This window comes from Rhinopithecus roxellana, chromosome 13 (genome assembly GCF_007565055.1).
Source record: "Rhinopithecus roxellana isolate Shanxi Qingling chromosome 13, ASM756505v1, whole genome shotgun sequence".
Taxonomy (NCBI): Eukaryota; Metazoa; Chordata; class Mammalia; order Primates; family Cercopithecidae; genus Rhinopithecus; species Rhinopithecus roxellana.
Window position 1 is genome coordinate 121,071,782 of NC_044561.1, and position 15,875 is coordinate 121,087,656.

Below are 15,875 nucleotides of genomic sequence, written 5' to 3' on the forward strand. Positions count from 1 at the left end.
AATGTCAAAAGCATGTTGAGTGAAAGCAGCCAGACACAAAGTGGGCTCATATTGTTACATTCTATTTATAGGAACTACCCAGAATAGATAAATCTATAGCGGCAGAAAGAAGACTGGTGGTTGCCAGAGGCTGGGGGAGAGGGTAGTTGAGGAGTGATTGCTTTGTGGGTACGGGGTTCCCTTTTGCGGTGATGTTTTGCAACTAGGTAGAGGTGTGCAACACTGTGAACCTACTAAATGTCTCTGCATTGTATACAATTGTAAAAATGGTAAGTTTTATGTTATCTGAACTTCACCTCAATTAAAAAGGAAAAAAGTATCATGGATGTAAAAACGTTGATTTAAACAGGGAAAAAGGGGCCCTGCAGTGCCTGTCTCTGGGTAGAAATGGACGGGGACTGGGGAAGCCACTTAGCTTCTTTGAGTCCCAGGGAGCTGGAAGCTGCCCACCAGGTGGTAGGCAGGTGCTACATCCAGGTGGGCTGGCGACAAGGCCGAGAGGGGCTTTTGCATACGCCCCGACGCTGAAAACTCAGGCGTGCAGGCTGAAGTGACACCCCAGGTAGCCTGTATCTTCGATGTCTCAAAAACAAATCTGAGTTGGCGCGATTCAAGAAAAAGGGGAGGTGGTGGCAGTGATGCAGGGATCCAGATTTCCAGCTTCCGGAAAGGAGACACGTCTCATGGGCCCACAGTTCCGTATGGTCAGGATGGGCCGGAGATGGTCGGCCCCTCTGGCTGCCCACTGTCATCCCTGTTGGCCAGAGCCCCCGTCACTCCTTTCTGTTTTAAAATCTCTGCCCACCTGACACAAGTCTGGCCGCAGCATGCATGCATGCATTGCAGTTGTCATCCTTCTCCAGATGTGCCTCATTTAAAGAGAAGGGTCTGGAGCCAGTTAGTGGCCCAGGTTTTATTGGATCCCAGGGGACCCCAAGAAGGTGACCAAGGAGGACCAGCTGGAGGCAGGTGGTGGCGGAAGGCGATAGAAGGAGGAAGGAAAGGGCTCCCTTTCCCACATGGCCACTCTTGGGGGATGTTTCGTATCTTTTAGTTCTCAGACACCTTGCATCACAGTCACAAGGGCCGAAGGATCCTAAGGGGAGAGGGGAGGCCTCCCCTCTCCGGCAAAGCCTTGGGCCTTTCTCCTGGGCACTTCCCTCCCTCGGTTGAGTCTCCCGACACACGTACACAAAGAGCTGAGGATGCCCCCTGTGCCGAGCAGGTCCTGCCCCGAGAGGCTCAGGAAATGGACCCAGCGTGTCCTCTTCACTCCTTTAGTCCCAGTCGGCTCACGAGTGAGCGGCGTTGCCTCTTCCCACCCTCCATCTCCCAGCTCTAGACTCAGGGGTCCCTAAACCATGGCCCAAGGGCCCAGGCCAGCCTCCATCTGTCTTTGCGAATACAGTTTCACTGGGTACAGCGGCTTGCATTCGCTTACACCTTTACAGTCGCAGGGCTGAGTCGCAAAGCCCAAGACCTTTACTCTCCGGCTCTTCACAGACGCGGTCTGCCGGCCCTGTGTGAATCCTCTCCTGTACCGAAGTCACGCTACCTGCTCTCCCTGTCACTCTCACTGCGTTCGTGTCCAGAGTCCCGGAGGTCCCCTTCCTGCCACACCAACAGGGCATGGGACAGGACTTCGTAAGCCGGTGGCCAAGAGCTTTGACTCTGCAATCGGATGGCTGAGGTGCAAACCCCTGAGCACACGTGTGGCCCCGGCGCTCTGGGTAACTTCTCAGGATGGTGCCTACCCTACAAGGGCTCCTTGGAGGATGGCACGAAACAGAACTAGTGAAGCATTCATGCCTGATGAGCTGGTATGGACCAGCTACTGCAGGGGGTGGGGACTCTGCCTGCAGCTGACGTCCTCACCTAAGGTGATGCTACGCAGCCCTGAAACCTCACCATTGCGCCCGCTCCCTGCCTCTCCATGCCAGTGACCCCGTGTGATGTGGCTGCCCGTGCCCACTGTGCTTCTCACCACTCTTGGCCACACCAGTCACCTCTCTGTGGCTGGGACCCGCCACACTCATTGTGAGCACAGAGCCTTTCTACTTCATCTTCCTCCTCCTCAGAACACTTGCTCTCTGGCCGGTCACAAGGCCTGCTCCTTTCTGTACTTGGTCCTCATTAAATGTCCACTGAGCGCCATTCTGGAACCGCCACCACTCTCTGCCAGTCCTGCCACCGCTGTGTCTCCTTCATGCGTTTTTCACCAAGGGAAGTGGCCCCCTTTGTTCCCTTGTTCATATCTTGTCTCATCCATGAGGTCCAAGTCAGTGACTCTCTACGTCAACTCTAATCTCAGTGTCGGGCACAAAGTTCAAGAAATGAATGAACCCTGCCACCTGGTCTCATCCCCCGAGCCCTCATCCCCTTTTCCTGTTCCCGCGTCCCCCTTCTGCTGTGGGCCGGCCAGCTCTGCCTGACTTCCCCAGGCCGCAGCCGGGGTTCCCGTGGATCAAGGTGGGCCAGGGCTTCCCAACCTTACCACTGCAGACACTTTGGAGCCAGATCAAACTCTGTGGTGGGGGCCGTCTGTGCGTTGCAAGATGTTTAGCCGCATCCATAGGCTCTGCTCACTAGATGCCAGCAGCACCCCTCCATCACACACAACTGTGACCGCCAAAAATGTCTCCAAACATTGCCAAGTGTCCCCTGGGGGACAGAAAGCCCCCAGTTCAGCCTGATGTAGGCTGACGCTCAGAAAAGAGGGGCAGAGTGTCTTGTCGGAGACCCTGGCAGGGGGAAGAATGCTGGGCAGGAGATGGGGCTGGAGTCCCCAGATCAGCCACGTGACCCAGTCTTTCCTGTCCATCATCAGGGGGTGACCACCCCTGCCCTGCTCACAGGACTGCCGAGAGGCGCGGGTCCCGGCTCTGACATTACACTCACGTGAGGATTCTGACCAGGGCTGAGCTGACTCTCGGCTACTTTTAGGTATTTTTCTTTCCTCTAAGCATTAATAAGGGGGAAAACAGCTGAATCTCTCCCTGCAAGATGTTGTATTATTTAAAGATTATCGACTGTGCTGAATACTGAAGCAAGGAGATGCTGGCTGTGTAATCCAATCTGGAAACCAATCATCCTATTCAGCTAGAAAAGTTAATGCAGTAGTTCCTAATCAGCTGGTGAGGAAAGGTACTGGAGGATCATGAGCTGGGAAGCGTTGTTTGCGGCAGTGGCTGGGCTGTTACGGAAAGAGACTTATCTACTCCATGATGAGGACATTTGCTGCCTGGCTGGATGGCCCAGAGGAGACCACTGTGCCTGCCGTCAGACATATCAATCCTCAATTTCTAATTAGTCTGTGGTACAATATCATCCATCTTATAAAGAAAGGATTTTTTTTTTTTTTTTGAGACAGAGTCTTGCTCTGTCACCCAGGCTGGAGTGAAGCAGCGTGATCTCAGTTCACTGCAACCTCCCATTCCCAGGTTCAAGCCATTCTCGTGCCTCAGCCTCCTGAGTAGCAGGGACTACAGGTGCCCACCAGCATGACTGGCTAATTTTTGTATTTTTAGTAGAGACGGGGTTTCTCCATGTTGGCCAGACTGATCTCGAACTCCTGAGCTCCGGTAATCTGCCTGCCTTGGCCTCCCAAAATGCTGGGATTACAGGCATGAGCCACTGTGCCCAGTCAGGAAGGAGATTCTGACACAGGCTACCATGTGGATGAACCTGGAGAACATTGTGTGAAGAGAAATAAGCCAGCCACAGAAGGACAAATACTGTACAATTCCACTTACATGAGGCCCTTAGAGCAGTCAAGCTCATACAGAAGAAGAAGAGTGGTTGCTGGGAATAGGGTGGGAGAAGGGGTGAGAGCGGGGTGGGAGAGTGGGATGGGAGAACAGGGTGGGAGTGGGGTGTGAGAGCGGGATGGGAGAACGGGGTGGGAGTGGGGTGGGAGAGCGGGATGGGAGAACGGGGTGGGAGTGGGGTGGGAGAGCGGGATGGGAGAACGGGGTGGGAGCGGGATGGGAGAACGGGGTGGGAGCGGGGTGGGAGAACAGCGTGGGAGTGGGGTGGGAGAGCGGGATGGGAGAACGGGGTGGGAGCGGGGTGGGAGAACGGGGTGGGAGTGGGGTGGGAGAGCGGGATGGGAGAACGGGGTGGGAGAGGGGTGGGAGAGTGGGATGGGAGAACAGGGTGGGAGTGGGGTGGGAGAGCGGGATGGGAGAATGGGGTGGGAGAACGGGGTGGGAGCGGGGTGGGAGAATGGGGTGGGAGAACGGGGTGGGAGTGGTTGAACAGGGTGGGAGTGGGTGGGAGAATGGGATGAGAGCAGGGTGGGAGAACAGGGTGGGACAACTGGGTGGGAGAATGGGGTGGGAGATCAGGGAGGGGGAGCGGGGTGGGAGAATGGGGTGGGAGAATGGGGTGAGAGCGGGGTGGGAGAATGGGGTGGGAGAATGGGGTGAGAGCGGGGTGGGAGAATGGGGTGGGAGCGGGGTGGGAGAATGGGGTGGGAGAATGGGGTGAGAGTGGGGTGGGAGAATGGGGTGGGAGCGGGGTGGGAGAACGGGGTAGGAGAACAGCGTAACAGCGGGTGAGAGTCGGGTGGGAGAATGGTGGGAGAATGGGGGGAGAATGGGGTGAAGAACAGGGTGAGAGCAGGGTGGGAGAATGGGGAGACGACATTGAATGGGGACAGTTTTAGTTTTGCAAGATGAAAAAAGTTTGTTTAGCAGATAGGCTGCACAGTAGTGTGAATATAGTTTACACTATTGAACTGGATACTTAAAAATGGTTAAGATGATAAATTTTATGTGTATTTCACCATAATTGTTTTTAAAACAACACCTGAAATCTATTAGACTTCGGCTGTCCTTAGGCCAGAGAAATGGGCTGTGTGGGAAGCTGCCCAGCCCTGGAGGGCACACTTCTAGCCGGCGGACCCCGACGCTTCCACACATTTTCAGGGCACAGGCTCATTCCTGTTTCAAAGTCAGGCAGGGAACATTCTTCCTATCTGATGGTGGGAGCTGAGCCTCAGAACGGTGAAGTGATAGCCCAGGGTGGCGGCCAGGCCTTCTGGCCGGGTCTAGAAGAGCCCCTGTCTCCACTTCGCCTGCTCCCTGGTTCTGCCTGCCTGTCCTCTCCCTGGCCCCTGCCGAGCATGAGGCATGAAGGTATAGACACTTCTTTAGCTGGGTGAGGCTTTTCCCCACTCAACTAAAGTATAGTCTATTCTTGTGCTTCAGGGTAGTTTATTTTTTACTTTTTACTTTTTTTTTTTGAGACCGTGTCTCACTCTGTCGCCCAGGCTGGAGCACAATCGTGTGATCTCAGCTGTCTGCAATCTCCGCCTCCCGGGTTCCAGCGATTCTCCTGCCTCCCACACCATCATGCCCAACTAATTTTTTGTATTTTTAGTAGAGATGGGGTTTCACCATGTTGGCCAGGCTGGTCTTGAACTCTGGACCTCAAGTGATCCGCCCACCTCGGCCTCTCAAAGTGCTGGGATTACAGGTGTGAGTCACCGCACCCAGCCCAGAGTAGTTCTCTAAAGTCACCACAAACACTGACTGACTGAACACTGAACCATGGCTCCTGGGGGAAGCACACAGCTGGGTTCCTGCGAACCCCTGGTGCCAGCATTTTCACCAGCCAATCAATCCAGAACCCTGTATGTGTGTTTCTTCCTTTTTTTTCCCTCTTTTGAGATGGATCTTGCTCTGTTGCCCAGGCTGGAGTGCAGTGGTGCGATCTCAGATCACTGCAGCCTCTGCCTCCCGGGTTCAAGCGATTCTCATGTCTCAGCCTCCCAAGTAGCTGGGATTACAAGTGTGAGCCACCACATCTGGCTAATTTTTGTATTTTTAGATGGGGTTTTACCATGTTGGCCAGGCTGGTCTTGAGCTCCTGACCTCAGGTCATCTGCCCGCCTCGAACTCCCAAGGTACTGGGATTACAGGTGTGAGCCACCATGCCTGGCCTTATCTGTTTATTGCTACTGCTCCCCACTAAAATTCGTGGCTTGTGAGGTGTGGCTGTGTCCCCAGCCCCTAGACCACCACCTGGCAAAGTGACAGTCTCTGTGGAATTGTCTGAGTGAATGAACGGGCTCCCCAGGCCCGGTCTCTCTCCCTTCCTGTCCCACTCAGCCAGGTTGTGACACTTACTCTTCTTGAAGAGCTTTTTCCGGCGTCCGGCCAGGCTGAGCTTGTAGTCCCCGCTGTCACAGGTGCAGGCCTCGCTGCCCTGCCCGTAGTACTTGGGCACGAGGTTGGAGAGGGCTCTGCTGCTACCCAGTTGCATGGGGCCCTTGCACTTATGCAGCTTCAGCTTCCCCGTGGCGTCCTCCACACACTGCCACTTCTGCAAGACATGCCAGGGCCTCGGCCAGCTGCTCGTCTGCTCCCCTAAACCCACCTCTCCCCTGCCACCCCCATCTACCCTGGAGACATCCCTCTCCCTGCTTCCATTCAGCTGTTACTGAGCCCCACGGCTGAAATCTCCAAGTGCCGCTTCTCTCCACTGCCGCTGCTTGAACCTTGGGCAGAGCTACCATCATCCCCCCACGAGATGCCTCCAACAGCCCCCCACTCTCACGATTGCCTGCTTCTGTCTGCTCCTAAAATCCACCCACATGGCAGCTAGAGGAATCTTTTTAAAGGGCAAGTCAGATCATGTCACTCTCCTACTTAAAACCCTTCAATGGCTCCCACTGTCTTTAAGACAAGACCCAAGCTCCTCACACTAGTCTCTGAACACCCTCTGCAACCTGGCCCTGGCCTACCTGTGAGTCCTCCTCTCCCTCAGCCCCAGCCCTCTCTCCAGTATCCCCCGTGGGCTGCTGCCCCAGGGACTTGGCGCTCACTGTTCCTTCTGCCCAGAATGCCTTTTTCCCCAGCCTTTCCTGCTGCTGGAGACTTCTCTTCCTTCCTGTCTCTGCTCCAGCGCAAGGAGTCTCCCCTGACCACCTTCCCAGACTCAGTCAGTGCTGTGTGCAGAGGTTCCACGTGTACATTCAACTCCAGGCCTGTGCTCAGCAGCTGAATGTAGATAGAATCACCGTCCAAATCTCTCGTGTTGATCCCTCTTCTCTTCCCCAGTTCCAGCCTCCTGCATCCCCTCGTGGGATTCTGCAACCACCTGTAAACTGGATTCTCTTCCCTTCCGTCCACACCTGCTCCAGCCCATTGACCCAGTGACTCTTTAGGGCCTATTCTGTGCCAAAGTGACCTTTCCAGGCCACGGATCAGATCTGTTCCCTTGTGTCTCTCCAGCACATAGCATGTGCCAAGCACTGTGTGTTAATATTAACTTGCTTACTACACCTCCCACTACTGTACGAGGCAGGTGCTGTCATTACTGTGCTGCTTCAATATGAGACACACAGAGGTAGAGAGATGCGTCCTGGGTCACACAACTGGGAGGTGCAAGAGCTGTAAGGAAAAGTGTGGAATCTGGTGCTACCATCCCCCCAACCCTCTGCTACACAGCCCACCCCCCGCCACTGCTGAAGGCCCTGCTGCCTTTCACCTGCTCATCTTGTCCCCGTCCCACCCGTCTGTTCTCACCTAGAGGCTGACTGATTGCATTCACAGCGCCCTGCCACCCTCCCACCCCCTTCAACGCATGCAGGCCCTTCCAGCAACATGGATTCCTTAGTGCAGAAGGAGACTGATGGGCCAGCAGCCATGGCCCTGAATGAGGCTGGCCCAGAAGGGACTGGGGACCTGGGGAGGCTAAAGCGGGCACTGTGACTGGCTATACTCATCTGACTGTCGCCAGAGGGCAGCACAGGCCCAGAGGCCCAGGTTCTGATTTTTCAAGAAAAGCCAGGGCTCTGACTTCTGCGTGAAGCCCTGAGTTGTCCACTTAGCTCTCTCAGCCTGGAATTCTCCTTCCCCACTGCCTGCTCTCCCTTCCAACCCGACAAACGCAGCTGGGGCACGACTTCAGGGGTCGGCAAACTGCAGCCCTCTTTCTAGTCAACTCCAGCCCATGGCCTGTTTTTGTATAGCCTGCCAACCAAGAACAGTTTTTACATTGTACATTTTTAAGAGTTGTAAAAAGCAAGAACAAAAACAAATGTGTGGCCTGCAAACCCCAAACTATCTACTGTCTGACCTTGTGCGGAAAGTGTTTGCTGCTCCTGCACTACTCATGGAGAAGTCGTGTCCGCATGCCCTGTCCCGAGGTTCTCCTGGTGGGGGTGGTGCGTGAGCCCCACAGGGCTGGGCCAGTGTCGGCTTGACTCTGGGTCCCTACAGCTGCTGAGAACAAAAGTCTTGCAACCTGACTACCTGGGTTCAAATCCTGGCTCCACCACTTGAAGCTGTGAGGCTGTGGGTAGGCTGTCTAAGCTCTGGGCCTCAGGATCCCCTGTGTAGAGAACATACCTGCCAGATAGGGTGGCTGGAGGCAGAGCTCACACTCAGTGTTGCCTGTGATGGTCATCATTACGAGGTGTCCAGGGCACATTTACTCCGGCCCAGGCCAGACCCTGATCTGGGCTTTAGGAATGATGACATGAATTCCAGCCGGGCCCTGCCCTTAGTGTCCCCGTGTCACCGGGAGACAGGCAGATGCACAAGAGCTTGGTTCCTGGGAACGTTTGTTCAGCGAAGGACAAATGAACATCTAGCATGTGGGGTAGCACAGAAAAGGTACCCAAGGCAATGCTACGGCTGGGCGTGAGGCCTAAGAGACGTCCTCAGGCCACAGGGTACAGCTTCTACACTGGGCAGGGCATTCCAGAAGCACGGCACAAGCAGAGACATGGCAACGGCACTCGGGGAGTGCGGGCTTGTGAGCAGGACCGTTGCCTGGGACGGCGGGCAGAGGTCTGGGCGTGGGATCCCCACAGCCCCGGGGCTGGGTCGGGGGACATGGGTTGCTGCCTCCCAGCTGGCCTAGGCTATGTGCCCCAAACCAGACCCTCACACTCTCTTCCTTTGGTTTCAGCGGTGCGCTCTGATTGTTTGGAAAATGCTCATACCTCCTCTTTCTTGGCCCCAGCAAAGAGGTCATTTTGGCTGCCCAAGCGCTGATCTGGGTCAGGGGAGATATGCAGAAAGAAGCAGCGGGGGACGTGACAACGTTCCCTGGCGGGGGAGCGGGGGGTGCAAAGGCTTCCTGAACTCCTCATTCCATTTCTTTTAGCCCAGAACTAACATCAGAACCCCTTCTGGGATCTCGGTACAAAGTCAAGGCTGAACTCTCTCCAGAACGTCAGATCTGGGAGGGCAGGAGTTTCTGTTGAGCATATTCAAGGCTGTAGCTCTGTGCCAGGACAGCGCCTGGCGAGCAGAGGTACGCATTCATGCTGTACAACGGAGGGATGAAATCCACAGCTCCTGCCTGGTAGCAGATACGGGTTAATTCTGTGACTAAGTGGGGTCTGTGGGTTTACACACACTGGGTGAGGAGGCACAGTCAGGCCTGTATGAGCCTGCACTAATTCTATGTACACTGGTAAGATGGAGTCATTCAAACGCAGTCCATCAGGAACCCATCCATCTCCGGCCTTGGCCTTCAATACCAGGGCCCTGGTTTTGCCTTTTCTCACTGGTGAACAGGCACGCAACTCCAGCCCCAGCTCAAAGTCCTAGTCTTTGACGGGCAAGACAGGGACACACCTCCGGCACCCCTTGGGCCAGCCAAGGCAGAGCTTCACCATCTCCACTGCCCTCTCCACCCTGCCTGGCTGGGGTTGCCCCTCCCCTGACCCTCCTTCTCCAAGCCTGCCCTGGCCTTCCAGCCTCAGAAAAGCCTCATTCGGGCTTTCCCCAGCATGCCAGTTTCTGCTACCTCTGAATACTTCCCAGATTATTTTCTTTTTTCTTATGTTTTTAGAGACAGGGTCTTATTCTGTCACCCAAGCTGGAGTGCAGTGGCGCCATCACAGCTCACTGCAGCCTCCAACATGTGGGCTCAAGCCATTCTCCCACCTCAGCTCTGGAGTAGCTGGGACCACAGGCATGAGCCACTGACTGTTCCTGGCCATAATTTCCTTGCAACCAATTCACTTTTTTAAAACTTACATATATTTATTTTAAAAAGCTATGTCTTATTACTCCTGTAAAAGGAAAACCAGTCACGAAGACAATACTGTCAAAGCAAACACGGTGAAAATAAAGTAATTTAACTTCTGCAGGGGCCTCGGTGCAAGAGGGGTTGGCAAGGGCTAGAGAGGTGCTAAGGACACACAGCACACCCATGGGACACTTGGCCTCTGACACGGTCAGGGTCCAAAGGCTGCTGAGAAATCAATCACTTATCATGAGCATCATCCTGCATCACCAACTGCATCTTGGGCATCACACGACAGCAAAGGGCTACCCGTTGGGAGGCCCTGGCCCTGCTGGTTCAGCGGCTCTCAGGGCCCCACAGGTCAGGGCTGGCTGCAGTCAGGAGGGGGAGCGGGCGGGAGGGAAGGGAGCCTTCTTACCTGTCCCAGCTGCTCACACGCCGTCTGGTACTCAGCGCGTTGACACAGGTCCTTCACACGCTGGTACTTGGGCAGAAAGTTCTCCTCCTGGGCGTCCACCTTGTCATTGTCTCTCTTGTGTAGCAGTTTGCTGTGGGGCAGAGAGGAGGAGCCGCGGGGCTGGCCTCTCAGCTCTGGAGGAGCCCCGGAGGCACGTGTGCCCACCTAGAGGGGTGCCCCCTCGGCTCTGGCTTATCCTCACAGTGGAGGACGCAGGGCCACCCTGCCCGGGTCTCCTGATGTTTAGGAAACTTAAGATTGGAATTTTATAAGAAACTTCCCAAATCGCATGAGTTGGCAATAACTTAAATAAATTGAAGACATTGTAGAGGCTGGACAAAACATGCCAAAAGGGTACACGCGACCTCAGACCCCAATTCTGTGTCGTCTATAGGAGTAGTGAATGGGCTTTGTGTTTAGGGGCCTTTGGACACAACTTCAGAGCCACTGTTGGAAGACACCATCATAGTCCGACTCTCCCTGCTGCCCTGGGCGAAGGGAGGGAGGTGGGCAGGGGCGTCCCTGCCAGGACCCGGCACTCACCCTCTCTCCACCAGGAAAGAGTCCCGCCAGACCCTCATCTTCTTTTTCAAGTGAAACCTGGAAAAAAGCACGGATCCTGCTTCTCAACAACGTGAGGGCTTCCCACGACCCCCTATTCCCCCAGGAGCAGGGACGGCACCAGGAGTCAGCCTTGGTTTACAGTCAGCCTGGACAGCAATTGTGGCGAGCGCGCCCGGCCGGGCACTGGAGAGCCTTGCACACCCTCCTGAGTTGAGCCACCTCTTCCCCAGAGACTCGGCTCTGGAGGCACACAGGGCAGAAATGACCCAGGTCAAAGTCACTGTAAGTCCCACCCAAGTAACTGTGTGGGTGAGCGCACATCTCACGCCCCCGCAGGAAGCCCAACAACTCCCGGAGCTGGAAGAGCTCTGTCTCGAGCTCAGCGTCAGGCGCAGTGGTTTGGGGTCTTGAGCTGTGTCTTGAGCTCAGCGTCAGGCGCAGTGGTTGTCTTGACATCGGGTTCATTGCATTGGGTTGTGGGGGTATTTTCTTCTTTGGTGCTTTGCAGTTGCATGCATGTAATTTGTGGGTTTCATCCGGTGCCACCTAGTCATTTCCATTTCCTAGATGGGGACTCTGAAGCTGACAGAAGCTTCCACCCTGTCCCCTGTCCCCCAGGTGTCCTGACTCCCAGGCCAGTGTCCCCAAACATGGCCATTTTATACCATTACAGCTCGCCTGGCCTCACAGTCAGGGGAGGAGCCTCAATGGACATGGTCCCCCTACAGGGCAGCCAGATGTGGGCACACAGTGCTCGCCTGGGTGGAGCCTCTGGGAGACCACAGAGGAAGGGCTCCGCTGCTGGAGGTGCAAGCCAGGAGTTGAAGTAGCACCTGGAGCCCAGGAACCCAGTGGCTATTAGAGTGCTGGTCACTAGATGTCGCTGTGGCCACACCAGCCTCCCCGCCCTGACTCAGCCCACCTCCCACCTGTCTGACTTGCTCACCCTCACGGTTCCTACTCTGCCTCTCTGGACACCTGGAATATGTTCCCATCACACCCTCCAGCATTAAAGTTATGGGGTGTGGTAAGTCAGCGTCTGAATTCCCAGAGCGACATCCAGACTTGCTGGGATACCTCTGACAAGTCACTTAATCGCTTTGGGATTCGGATTCCAAACTGGTAAAACGGGGATGATGATAATGTCACCTCGCTGGATTACTGTGAGGATCAAACTCCTAGAATCCCCTGCACAGTACTTAGAACAGGGCTTCACACACAATCGCCGTGCAGTTAGCACCAACTCCTACGATCACTGCTGCTACCATTTCAAGCTTTGTGTAATTTTAGTTCAGAGAAGGTCCCCAACTGGTCACCTTGGCCACATTCCAGATGGGAAGACAGAATCTCAGAGAGGGGAATGCTTCTCTCCCACAGCAGGTAAGTGGTTGGGGTAGGGGGACCTGAGAACCCCAGCTCCCGACCCTGGGAGACCCCATGTTCAGGGTTTTGCTCTGAGTTACCGCAGGTCAGGAGCCCAATGTCCCAGCCCCCCACACCTGCCCTGCTCCTTCCTCACCGATTCACCGGCCGCTCCGTGTCCAGTAGCTTGAGGATGGATTTCCCGTCCATATCCGCGGGTATGTCCAGGCCTGCAATGTCCAGGATGGTGGGGGCCAGGTCAATGTTGAGGACGATGTGGGGATTCCTGGGGGAGGTAGGAGATCGAGGACTCAGCCACTCGGGTGGTGGTGCCTCAGCCTCGCTCGAGGGGTGGGGGGGGGGGGGTAGGTGGGCAGCAGTTTGTGGGGGGCTGACATCTGCAGGTATGGAAGCTGCAGTCTGGCATCTCAACCTCAGCAGCTCCCCTCTGTGGCCCAGATTCAGCCAAATCCCCACTCTGCGCTCACCCCCCACTTAGCTTCTGCGTCTCAGACATGCCATGCGGTGAGCTGACAGCCCCACCCTGTCCCCACTTCCTGAGTGAAGGCGACCTGCCTTTACAGCCAGCCCAAATCCTGGCCCTTCCCGAGCCCTTCCCCTGGATCTCTGGGGCAAACACTGGCTCCCTGCTGTTCCTTGACAGCCCAGGCACAGTCCAGCCTCAGGGCCTTCTTCTTCTTTTTTTTTTTTTTTTTTTTTTTGAGACGGAGTCTGGCTCTGTGGCTCAGGCTGGAGTGTGGTGGCACCATCTCCGCTCACTGCAAGCTCCGCCTCCCGGGTTCATGCCATTCTCCTGCCTCAGCCTCCGGAGTAGCTGGGACTACAGGCGCCCGCCACCGTGCCCGGCTAGTTTTTTTGTATTTTTTTAGTAGAGACGGGGTTTCACCGTGTTAGCCAGGATGGTCTCGATCTCCTGACCTCGTGATCCGCCCGTCTTGGCCTCCCAAAGTGCTGGGATTACAGGCTTGAGCCACCGCGCCCGGCCAGGGCCTTCTTCTTTACTGTCCCCTCTGCCTGGAATGTCCTTTCCCTGGAGATCAGGGGCCACCGTCCCTCACCCCTTTAGTTCTTTGCTCTACTACCAAGGAGGCCCGTGACAGGCCTCAGTGGTCCCCGGGATCCCTGTCCCAGGGGGACCAACCCAGACCTGCTGCCAACCAGTGGGACATGAAGGTGACGGGCTGTCACTCCCGTGGTTGTGTTATGAGATAGTCAACTCTATCCTGCTAGTGGTCTTGCTCTGGTCTCTCTTTCTCCCCTTGCTGACTTTGAAGAAGCAAGCCACTCTAAATCAGCAGCTGGACGGTGAGCAGTTTGGGAGGCGGACTGCATGGGTCCAAGTCCTCTGCTTGCACTTGACCTGCCCCGTGAGCAGGGACACGGGTGCTCCCCAGTCAAGCCTGTGGATGAGACCACAGCCCTGGCCGGCACCTTGATTTCAGCCTAAGCATACGACCCTGCAGGGCTGGGTCCCGGCTTCTGACCCTCAGACACCATGAGTTTGTACATGTGTTGTCTTAAGCTGCTGAGTTTGTGGCAGTTTGTTTTGCAGCACAGACACCCAACACAAGGCCCTCCTGAGGACCCTATTTGGAACTGTGCCCCCTCCCTGCCCTCCCTGCTTTATCTTTCTCCTGAAGACCTATCACTGTCTCATATGCTATATATCTTACTTATTTCTCTGTCTTACTGTCTATTGCCCAGGTAGACTCTAAGCTGCAGGAAGGCTGGCTCAGGTGGTCACTTCTGTATCTCTAGGACTTACACCCTTAGAACACACAGTAGCTACTCAGTAAATACTGGCTAAGTGAGTTCCATACATCTGCCACCTTTCCCGGCTCCTGTTTCTTTTTTTTTTTGAGAGGTGTCTTGCTCTGTCACCCAGGCTGCAGTGTGGTGGCACGATCTCGGCTCACTGCAACCTCTACCTCCCGGGTTCAAGCGATTCTCATGCCTCAGCCTCCCGAATAACTGGGATTACAGTCATGTGCCACCACACCCATAATTTTTGTACTTTTAGTAGAGGCGGGGTTTCACCACGTTGGCCAGGCTACTCTCCAGCTCCTGACCTCAGGTGATACATCCGCCTCGGCCTCCCAAAGTGCTGGATTACAGGCATGAGCCACCTCTCCTGGCTCCTGTTTCTGGCTGATGACATTCCCAATGTAGGGTAAGGGACTTGAGGGGTGTGCACAGCACAGGGCCCAGGACCTGTTGAATGGTGGACAGACCCGTCAGAGTGCCTGAGTGCCTTCCCTGCTAGTCCCCTGGGGACCGGGGCAGGGCCTGGGTCCTAGGGTTTCTGTCATCTTTAACCCCCCATTTCTCCCCATTCCAGTGCCCTGTGAACATCGGGCAGGCTGCCAAGCATGTGTGCAGCTGGGGAAGATGGGCTAAGGTTGTGCCATGGGAGGCTCGAAGGCCAGCGTGAGGCGCTGCAACTGAATCCAGAGGCGAGGGAGCTGGGAAGACTGCTGAGCGACGGGCACTCTGCCCAACCCAGCAACCAGCAGCCCACGGGGCTGAGCTTGTCCAGTGGTCCTGCTCCCCCAGGCTCGGGGAAAGGACAGTGGTCGCGTTTCCTGGCCAGCACCCATGCCTTGCTCTGTGTCGCAGCTTCTCATTCTGTAGGAACTACCTGGCCCCATTCAGAGTCCACTGCCCAATGCACTCAGCCTGGTCACTCAAGGGTTTCTGTCACCTCTGGCTACAGTGATTGGTTCAGGGAAGGACACGTGACCTCAGTCAGGCCAGTGGGAGTCAGCCTCGGGTCTTCTGTTCGAAGCAGTTTGGCTTCCTAAACAGGATGGCTGAAAATCTGGAGCTGCTGACTCTGCCATAAGGAGAAAAACCCGCCTGAGAATGAAGCCAATTCAGTGGAAGTGGGACTGAGAGTTAAGAAATGAGAGCTTCACAGTGGCATTGTAAGACTGCTGGATCCAGCCATGCCTGAGGCTGGCACTGTGCATGGATTTTTCAGCAACTATAGTTACTGCGTTCCTTTTATCTTATATGCTTTATCTGGTTCAAAGGTCGTTTCTGCTTGCAACCAAAGGAATCCTGGCTGACAGATACTGTGTCTTTGGTCCCAAACCTGATATGAGCAAGCACTCTCTTTTTCTTGACCATGTGGGATGTGGTTTTGGGTCCTATGAGTCAGATCACAGATTCCAAGGCTGACCAAACTCCCAGTGTCAGTGTTTGTAGAGCCCTCAGTGGGTCAGATTCTTTCTGTTCACAGGGATGGTTTGAGGTTTCTGAGAGGTGTGGCACATGGGAATAGAGACTGCCTGGCTTCAAGCCCCAGCCCCTTCCCTTACTTGCTCTGTCACCTCAGGCAACTTAACCTCTCTGTGCCTCAGTGGCCTTGGGTGTAAAATGGGGCCACTATGTGCATCCATGTCACAGGGCTGTTGTGATGCTGCAATGAATTATTATTAATTTTTTTTGAGATGGAGTCTCACTCTGTCGCGCAGCCTGG

At 55.2% G+C, this 15,875-nt stretch overlaps 1 protein-coding gene across 7 annotated transcripts in view; it reads right to left on the minus strand.

Moving 5' to 3' along the window:
* SULF2 (sulfatase 2) overlaps positions 1-15,875 on the minus strand; it is a 138,086-nt gene that overhangs the window by 14,720 nt on the left and 107,491 nt on the right. For all 7 annotated transcript variants that reach the window (XR_004052747.1, XM_030915277.1, XM_030915275.1 and 4 more), the window contains exons 8-11: positions 12,531-12,659; positions 10,991-11,047; positions 10,409-10,538; positions 6,132-6,327 (exon numbers count right to left, since the gene is read on the minus strand). Coding sequence is in view for 6 of the 7 variants with exons in the window: in XM_030915277.1 (XP_030771137.1) it covers positions 6,132-6,327; positions 10,409-10,538; positions 10,991-11,047; positions 12,531-12,659 (512 nt within the window). In the remaining variant the exon portion in view is untranslated. The remainder of the gene's footprint in view (positions 1-6,131; positions 6,328-10,408; positions 10,539-10,990; positions 11,048-12,530; positions 12,660-15,875) is intronic.